The sequence below is a fragment of the Eriocheir sinensis genome, chromosome 57 (assembly GCF_024679095.1).
Source record: "Eriocheir sinensis breed Jianghai 21 chromosome 57, ASM2467909v1, whole genome shotgun sequence".
In the NCBI taxonomy this organism is placed as follows: domain Eukaryota; kingdom Metazoa; phylum Arthropoda; class Malacostraca; order Decapoda; family Varunidae; genus Eriocheir; species Eriocheir sinensis.
Window position 1 is genome coordinate 4,471,407 of NC_066565.1, and position 9,892 is coordinate 4,481,298.

The window sequence follows — 9,892 nt, forward strand, 5'->3', positions numbered from 1 at the left end:
ATAAGTTTTGTGGGGACGATCTAGTGCTCAAGTAGTGACATAACAATGCGATATGAACTTAACACTTGCAGGACGGGTAAACGGAAACACTCTTACAGTGGTGGAAGGTGTTCCAGCGAGAAGTGGAAGACAGAAAGGCTAAATCACAGTGGCTTCGCATAAGTCTTGTGGGTACGATCTAGTGAGTACTGAGTAGTGACATAACAAAGGAACTTGTTTGAAATAAATGCTGTGGAAAGGTATCAGAGTTTTTTTTAACATCACCATCCTTACATTAACATCATTAATATTGGGTTATGTACATTGTATCATAATGCCCCGACGAGCTTATTTTCCATCCTTCCTATTTCCCAACACGTCCTCTGCGTGTATCGAAATAACACAAGAAATTAATCAAGACAAAGTGAGGGTATTCCCCGGCTGCCTGGGATTGAACCCGCGACCAGCGTGACGGGAGAGCCACTCCTTACCGAGTCGGCCAAAGAGGTACCCACTGGCTAAGTGGGTTATGGGAGGCTCGTTCATCAGGCCGTCGCCGCGCTACAGTATTATAAGGGAGAAAAAAATGTACTAATCTGCCCCAATTAATCGGTCAAAAGGCCAATTACCGATCAATCAGCAAAGTGGCCGATTACTTACCAATTAATCAGTGCAACCCTAGAAATTAGTCTGGACCATAGGATCTGTGTGGTCTGAATATCTATGTAAATCTCTCTCAAGTCAAGCAAGCAAGCCACCCCGCCCACCTGTCGTCACACTTCCCCCCGGCCAGGATGGTGAGGTTTGGGGAGGTCCTGGCATGCTCCACGTAGCTGCTGATCCTCTTGAAGGCCGTGGCATCAATCACTGCGCCCATGAAGCTGTCGTACTGCCGGGGGTCACCTGTCTTCAACCCCTGCAGCGTGGTCAGCATGCGCTCCTTGATCTGGGGAGGAAGGGGGAGGGATGAGGGGAGGGAAGCCATGAGGGGGAGGGATGAGGGGAGGGAAGACATGAGGGGAGGGAAGCGATGAGGGGAAGGGATCAGGGGAGAAGGGATGAACTAAGAAAGGCACAACACAAGTCATTGATGCAGAGGTTGGAGCACACAAGAGGACTTAAGGGGAGCCTCAAGAGTGGGTGAGAGGCTTCCACACACCCACAAATGATGGCAGTGGTTTTAACCCAGTAGCAGCTGGGATCATGTTTCTTAATGGTCCCTCCAAGCGAGAAAAATGAGAAAAAATCACCCCTCACACAAACCATTTCATAATATATATCAAAGCATTTGTGATCAGATTATGTATCACCTATTTTGGGGGGGTTTATATCATGGTACAAATTTGGCCCGTCGCTGCTACACGGTAAAGCCACAAATTTGGCCCGTCACTGCTACATAGTAAAGCCACAAATTTGCCCTGTCGCTGCTACACGGTAAAGCCACAAATTTGGCCCGTCGCTGCTACCGGGTTAAAAGCCAAATATCAGCATAGAGGGAAATAATTTAACAAGTGGAGTTCTGCCAGGCTCAGTGATGGCACCCACAATGTTTCTGGTTTGTCAGTGATGTAGTGGAAGGAACAAACAGTAATGTGAACATGCTTGCAGATGACGCCAAGAAGAAGAAAGTAAAAGCTGAGGAGAATGGAGACGGAAAGTTGGAAAGTTTGGTTTAGTCGGCGCAACATCTGTGGTCGTACGCCGGAGAGAGACAGAAGGGGAAGGAATTATAGGAGAAGGGAACAGACCCCAGGAGACGGGACACAACCCCCGATTAATACCTGGTACCCATTCACTGCTGGGTGGACATGGGCGCAGGGCATCGGAAAAGCCACCCAAATTTTTCCACTCCGCCCGGGAAAGAATGGAGATGGAGCTGCTGGGTCATTTGAAGACTTACAAATGGAGTCAGGAAAAGGAAATAAAGTTAATGCGAAAAGATGCAAGTTATTCAAAATGGGTAAAGTACAATATATCACACAAACAAGGGAGAAAGACTTGGGAGTGTTGCTCCTGGATAATCTGCTGCCTGGAAACACATAAGCAAGATTGTGGGAGACTTCTAACCTGTGGAGAGACATGAGTTGTCTTTTGATGCATGGGTGAGGATATGAGAAGGATGGATACCAGGGAGGAGAGAGAAGGATAGGAGATGAAGAAAATGGCAAGGGTTTTAATGCGTCCCTACGAGCATAGTTCCCACATTAATAGAAACAAACAAGATAAAGAGAATTCAGAGAGCAGATGAAGAAATTGACAAGGGGTTTAATGCATCCCTAAGAGCATAGTTCCCACATTAATAGAAACAAACAAGATAAGGAGAATTCAGAGAGCAGATGAAGAAATTGACAAGGGGTTTAATGCATCCCTAAGAGCATAGTTCCCGTCCCTAAGAGCATAGTTCCCACATTACAAGAAACAAACAAGATAAGGAGAATTCAGAGAGCAGATGAAGAAAATGACAAGGGGTTTAATGCATCCCTAAGAGCATAGTTCCCACATTACAAGAAACAAACAAGATAAGGAGAATTCAGAGAGCAGATGAAGAAAATGACAAGGGGTTTAATGCATCCCTAAGAGCATAGTTCCCACATTAAAAGAAACAAACAAGATAAGGAGAATTCAGAGAGCAGATGAAGAAATTGATAGGGGGTTTAATATGTCCCTAAGAGCATAGTTCCCACATTAAAAGAAACAAACAAGATAGAGAATTCAGAGAGCAGATGAAGAAATTGACAAGGGGTTAAATGCGTCCCAAAGAGCATAGTTCCCCCATTACAAGAAACATGTAAACAAGATAAGGAGAATTCAGAGAGTAGCAACCAAGGAGGACAGATTTATTGTAGAGGGAAAGGTGAAATACTTAAGTCTGGCATCCTTAGAAGAGAAAAGAGAGAAGACATGATCGCAGTGTTGAGGGCAATGAAGGGAGGGGACAGCAGAGGTGGGGTGTGTTAGTATGGGACGAGGGAGCAACTACAGAACACGAAAACAAGTTGGAAAGACAAACAGCTTAAAAAACATCCAAGAAATCCAGGGTTGTATTGTGAGATATTTCGCCGCCCAAGAACGCATATTTGACAAGGCTTTCGTAGGAGTTGTGGGCATTTCCAGGGGTAGTTTTATGACCCTGGTGGTAGTCTGACCCTTCTTCTGTACCGTGAACCTAGGAAACATATTTGACAAGGCTTTCGTAGGAGTTGTGAGCATTTCCAGGGGTAGTTTTATGACCCTGGTGGTAGTCTGACCCTTCCTCTGTACCATGAACCTAAAGAAACACTCATTGGAACCCGACTGACCCCCTCTTTGACCTTTAGAAATAGCTGATGTGATATGGCAGTGTCTTGTAATACCAGCCACAGTTTTGTAAAGACCCATTGAGCAGCCTTGATACAGAGGTTGTCTAATACAGAAAAATAAATGAGTTTAAAGTTTGGTTCAACAGAGACGCGGCCCCATGAGTGTAGACTATTTCCTGTATATCACAACTAGGTAAACACACACACACACACACACAAATATAGAGGTTTGGAACAGATTAAGTGAAGAAATAGTATCGGCGAAGAGTGTGTTAAGATTCATGGATAAGTTGGATAATTATAGATACAGAGACGGGGCCACACGAGCGTAAGCCCAGGCCCTGTAAATTACAACTAGGTAAATACACACACACACACACACACACATACCTCAGGCCACAGGGACTCAGGGAAGTACGCGCGGGAGCAGGCGGAACACTTCTGGCCGCAATACTCGAAGGCGGAGCGCACTGTTCCGTTGGCGACAGATTCAGGGTCGGCGGAGGGGTGGACCAGATGGTAGTTCTTGCCTCCGCACTCCCCGACAAGCTTAGGGAAACTGCGGTACTTGGGGAGGTTCTGGCCGACCTGACCCCACAGCCGCTGGAATGTTCTGGGGTGGAGAGGGGAGGAGAATGAGGAGGCATGAAAATGTACTAACACCACATTTAACCCGGTAGCAGCGGGGATCATGTTTCTTAATGGTCCCTCTAAGCAAGAAAAATGAGAAAAAATCATCACTCACGCAAACCATTTCATAATATATATCAAAGCATTTGTGATCAGTTTATGTATCATCTATTATGGGGGTTTATATCACGGCACAAATTTGGCCCGTCGCTGCTACACGGTAAAGCCACAAATTTGGCCCGTCACTGCTACACGGTAAAGCCACAAATTTGGCCCGTCACTGCTACACGGTAAAGCCACAAATTTGGCCCGTCACTGCTACACGTAAAGCCACAAATTTGGCCTGTCACTGCTACACGGTAAAGCCACAAATTTGGCCCGTCACTGCTACACGGTAAAGCCACAAATTTAACCCATCACTGCTACCGGGTTAAACAATTCGGTGTTGGATAGACAGACATCCTTCCTGCATTTTTTCCCATCAGTCTCCAAACTTAAGGGGCTATTACACTGGGCAAATTTTCCGTGGATCTTCCGTCAAACCACAATTTCCGCTGGCGTGGTTCTCCTATTTCCGTGGTTTTCTGACGCGTCCACGATCTTCCAAAGCTACAGTAGATTTCACCGAAGGACGACGGTATTACTCACCATCATCATCATCAGCAGCAGCAGCAGCAATAACAAGAAACAAATGAGAACCACGCCAGCGGAAATTGTGGTTTGACTGAAGATCCACGGAAAATTTGCCCAGTGTAATAGCCCCTAAGTTTGGAGCTTGATGGAAAAAAATGCAGGAAGGTTATCTGCCTATTTAACACAAGATTGTTTAACCCGGTAGCAGCGACGGGCCAAATTTGTGGCTTTACTGTGTAGCAGCGATGGGCCAAATTTGTGGCTTTACCATGTAGCAGCGACAGGCTAAATTTGTGGCTTTACCGTGTAGCAGCGATGGGCCAAATTTGTGGCTTTACCGTGTAGCAGCGACGGGCCAAATTTGTGGCTTTACCGTGTAGCAGCGACAGGCCAGATTTGTGGCTTTACCGTGTAGCAGCGATGGGCCAAATTTGTGGCTTTACCGTGTAGCAGCGACGGGCCAAATTTGTGCCATGATATAAACCCCCAAAATAGATGATACATAAACTGATCACAAATGATTTGATATATATTATGAAATGGTTTGTGTGAGTGATGATCATTCTTGCACACAGTCATCCTCAGTCTTGCCCACCAGCTGTCTCTCTCTCCAATACTCATTCATTCTACCGATCTATTTCATTGGTGGTCTCCCTCTGACACCCTGTTCCTTAGTCCTCACCTTGTTTACTCTTTCCACAAAAACAGTCATCTTCATTCTTGCACCCACAGTCATCCTCAGTCTTGCCCACCAGCTGTCTCTCTCTCCAATACTCACCCATTCTACTGATCTATTTCACTGGTGGTCTACCCTTCCCATTTCTTCACAAAACACACAGGTCGGCATTATAAGACACCCTCGCCTCACCAGCTATTTCAGAAGGTCAAAGAGGGGGTCAGTCGGGTTCTAATGAGTGTTTCTTGAGGTTCACGGTACAGGAGAAGGGTCACACTACCACCAGGGTCATAAAAGTACGCCTGGAAATGCCCATGACTTCTACGAAAGCCTTGTCAAATATGTGTTCTTTGGCGGCGAAATACGACCCACAGTCATCTTCAGTCTTGCCCACCAGCTGTCTCTCTCTCCAAACTCACTCGTCCAATCTATTGATACATGTCACTGGTGGTCCTTCCCTCACACCCGAGTCTTTCCCTCACATACTCACTTCACATTCTCTCTTCACACACACAAAATCAAGCAAGTTAGTGGTGTCGTTCAAATCCTCCCTCTCCCATGAACTCCCTCCCTCCCCTCCCCTTACCTCCCAGAAACCCATATCTCTTCTCTCCCTTCTCTCCTCTCCCTTTCCTTCCCTCCCTCCCATGAACCAACTCTCGCTCCATCCCTCCTCTCCCTAAAACTTCCTTTCTCCCTCCCCTTCCCTCCCACAAACCAACATACATATATATATATATATATATATATATATATATATATATATATATATATATATATATATATATATATATATATATATATATATATAAATAAAAGATGTGATATCTCTCTCTCTCTCTCTCTCTCTCTCTCTCTCGCTCTTGAGGAGATCTCCCCCAGGCTACTAATGATTCACTGTTTGTTATCCACACAGGCACGAACGACGTCACCACGACCCGGTCTGAGGAACTCCTGGAGAAGTACCGTGGCTCATCCAGCAGTATAAGACTAAATCCCTAACATTTTGATTTCAGGAGTTCTACCACGGACTTGGGCGGAGAGCGACTTTTCAGTAAGGCCTTCAGCCTAAACAACCGCTTACAGACTCTTTGTAGGGAGCTTGACGTGGAGTTCCTAAACGCATGGGACAATTTCTATGGACAAAATGAACTTTTCCACAGGGACGGATTGCACCTTTCTCCCATCGGGGCAGCCAGACTCGGAAGGCTCCTCAACGGCAGTGCGTGCCATCCGAGCAAAAAGCGAGTCACGCCACGTCCTCCACCCCACCCGTGTAAATAGACGCTGCATATAACAAACCCGTAACCGTGATCCCGCAAGTACCACCACCTGTATTACCAAGCCTCTAGATAACTTAAAATCCTTAGTTTCAATGCTGTAGCCTAAGAAACAAATTTGATGAACTGAGATGTCTTGCTTTAACAGAAAATTTTGACATAATTGCTATAACTTGAAACATTTATCGACACCACAAATATTGATTTAAGTTCCGAATACAACATAGATGGCTACAGACTCTTCAACAAAGATCGTAAACCGTAGAGGCGGTGGCGCCGCCCTTTATGTCAAAAGCTATTTGCAACCCACCGACAAAACACCGGAAACAGTAACGTTGAACATTTGTGCGTCGAGTAAACATTGCAAAAGTCAATTTAAATATATCTGTCACCTACAGACCTCCGGCAATCACTCGATGACGACCTTGAAATGTACAGCGTCTTAAGGCAGTCACTTAATAACAACGACTCACTGATATTAGGAGACTTTAACCTCCCCATATCGACTGGGCGATACTGTCAGGTACAGAAGGCGAGTCACATAGAATGATCAATTTCTAGAAGAAAATTATCTAAGCCAAATGGATTCTGAGCCAACTCGAAAAAATAATATACTCAACCATGTTAAAACTACCCAAGAAAAACTTGTCAGTAGTGTCACGGTAGGAGAACACCTCGCTTCTTGCGATCATAAATTAGTGCCGTCGACATTAAAGCTCAATCATCAGTGATGAAAATAAAGTAAAGGTGCCCAATTTCAAAAGAGCTAACTTCGTAGAAATCCGACAAAACTAACAGAAATACAACTATCAGATGACGGCAACGTAGAGGAAGCCTTGCTATGATTTAAAAATCTTTTACTCACTAAGCAGAACACATTCGTCCCCTTGTGCGAGAAGCGAATTAACACTAATAAAGCCCACCGTGGTTTAATAGCGAAATTAAACAATCAGTCAATGAGAGAAAATTGTTTTACAGGTTAAAGAAAGAACAAAGCACGCCCGAGAACATTAGACTCTATAATGATGCCAGGCGACGAGTAAAAAGACTAGTAGGTCAGGCAAAGCGTAGATATGAAGAAAATATTGCAGCCAACTGTAAAATAACCCGAAATCTTTCTTCAGTTACATAAACAACAGAAAGGCGATCAAAAGTGGTATTGGACCTTTAACAAACAGCGACGGTGCACTAGTGACCGACAGCCAACACATTGCAAACCTCTTAAACAATTACTTTTCCTCGGTGTTTAATACTAACAGTCTTCCTCTCGCTACCACCAACACCAGTACTATTGTAAATCTCGAGCATGCATTGCCTAATTTTGAAATAACAACCGATGAAGTCCTTAAAGCTCTCCATTCACTTAAAACAAATAAAAGTCCTGGACCTGACAAAGTATATCCAACTCTGCTGAAAGAAACGAAGAGCGAAATACTCTCCTCCCTCACAACCGTATTCAATATGTCCTTGCGACAAGGCATCGTCCGTTCAGATTGGATCTAGGCTACCGTGACACCGATTTTCAAGAAATGAGACACAAATGTACCAGGTATTTACAGGCCCATTAGTCTCAATTCGGTTGTAGGTAAGCTACTTGAGGCATAATTAGAGACAAAATTGTGAGTTACCTTGAAAGCCACTCATTGATTGGGGACTCACAACATGGCTTCGAAACAAAAGATCCTGCCTATCAAACCTATTAACCTTTTATAACGACCTCTTCACTGTTTATGACGTAACCAAATCACTGGACGTAGTCTATCTTGATTTCCAGAAAGCGTTTGATAAAGTCCCGCATCATAAATTACTTTACAAATTAAAGCAAATAGGTATTGACGGTCAAGTAAACCAATGGATCGCGAATTGGTTGAGCAACAGACAACAAAGAGTAGTGATTGATGGATTTAACTCAGAGTGGCGCCTGTCACTAGTGGCGTCCCTCAGGGCTCGGTCCTTGGCCCAGTTTTCATTATTTACATCAACGACGTGGATGTTGGACTCAATAACCGCATTAGTAAATTTGCAGACGACACAAAGATTGGTAACTCGGTTCTCACTGATTTAAGACAGGCAAAGCCTCAAGAGGATTTGCACAAAATTTCAGCTTGGTCGGATAGATGGAGATGCCCTTTAACATAGACAAGTGCCAGGTCCTTCAAGTTGGAACGAGGAATAAGAAGTTCGAATACGAAATGCGCGGCGTTAAACTCAAAAGCGTTCAATCGTCAAAGACTTGGGGGTCAAAATCGCGTCAAACCTCAAATTCTCACAGCAATGCATCGATGCAGCAAATAAAGCGAACAGAATGTTGGGCTTCATTAAAAGAAACTTTGTATTCAAGAATAAAGATGTAATACTCCCGCTCTACAACAGTTTAGTCAGACCCCACTTGGAATATGCGGTACAGTTTTGGTCCCCCCACCATGCAAAGGATATTGCTAAATTAGAAGGTGTTCAGCGTCGGGCAACGAAAATGATCCCTTCCTTGCGCAACAAATCCTACGAAGAAAGGCTTTCTATCCTTAACATGTTCTCTCTTGAGAAACGTCGCCTCCGAGGAAAATTGATCGAATGTTTTAAAATACTTAATGGTTTCACGAATGTAGACAGATCAACATTGTTTATGATCGAGGACAGTCTGCGCACGAGGAACAATGGCGTAAAACTCAGATGTAGACAAGTAAATTCAGATTGCACCAAATTTTTCTTCACCAACGTTGTAGTGCGAGAATGGAATAAGCTTCCACCATCTGTGGTCCAGTGTAACACGATTGACTCCTTCAAAAATAAGCTCGACCGTCACTTCCTTCAACTTAATATCAACTAGAGTAGAAATGCAACGTTTTGGAGTCTTCTGATTAATGTAAAATCACTTAGGTTTAAGGACAGACCACCAAGTCTGGACCATGGGGTCTGTGTGGTCTGATTTTCTATGTAAATCTCTCTCTCTCTCTCTCTCTCTCTCTCTCTCTCTCTCTCTCTCTCTCTCTCTCTCTCTCTCTCTCTCTCTCTCTCTCTCTCTCTCTCTCTCTCTCTCTGTCTGTCTGTCTGTCTGTCTGTCTGTCTGTCTGTCTGTCTGTCTGTCTGTCTGTCTGTCTCTCTGTCTCTCTCTCTTTCTCTCTCTCATAAACCAACTTTCTCTCCCTCCCTCTCTCCCTTCTCTCCCATGCATTCCCTCCCTCTCTCCCTTCTCTCCCATGCATCCCCTCCCTCTCTCTCTTCTCTCCAATAAGCCTTTCTCTCTCCCTCCTCTCCCTTTGCTTCCCTCCCTTCCACAGACCAACTCCCTCCCTCCCTCCCTCCCTCACACTCACGGGACAGAGCCGGTGAAGTTGATAGCTGCGAGGTGTGGCGATGCTGTGATGTTGTCCCCAAAGACCGGCCCGTCGGCGGGG

General features: G+C 44.8%; 1 protein-coding gene across 5 annotated transcripts in view; it reads right to left on the reverse strand.

Annotated features, from left to right (window-relative positions):
• LOC126984642 (delta-1-pyrroline-5-carboxylate dehydrogenase, mitochondrial-like) overlaps positions 1–9,892 on the reverse strand; it is a 145,125-nt gene that overhangs the window by 104,584 nt on the left and 30,649 nt on the right. For 4 of the 5 annotated variants that reach the window (XM_050838505.1, XM_050838504.1, XM_050838503.1 and 1 more), the window contains exons 7-9: positions 9,812–9,892; positions 3,669–3,891; positions 747–925 (exon numbers count right to left, since the gene is read on the reverse strand). The exon at positions 9,812–9,892 is cut by the window's right edge and continues 107 nt beyond it. In XM_050838505.1, coding sequence (XP_050694462.1) covers positions 747–925; positions 3,669–3,891; positions 9,812–9,892 — 483 coding nt within the window. The remainder of the gene's footprint in view (positions 1–746; positions 926–3,668; positions 3,892–9,811) is intronic. The other variant, XM_050838506.1, reaches the window with a different exon arrangement.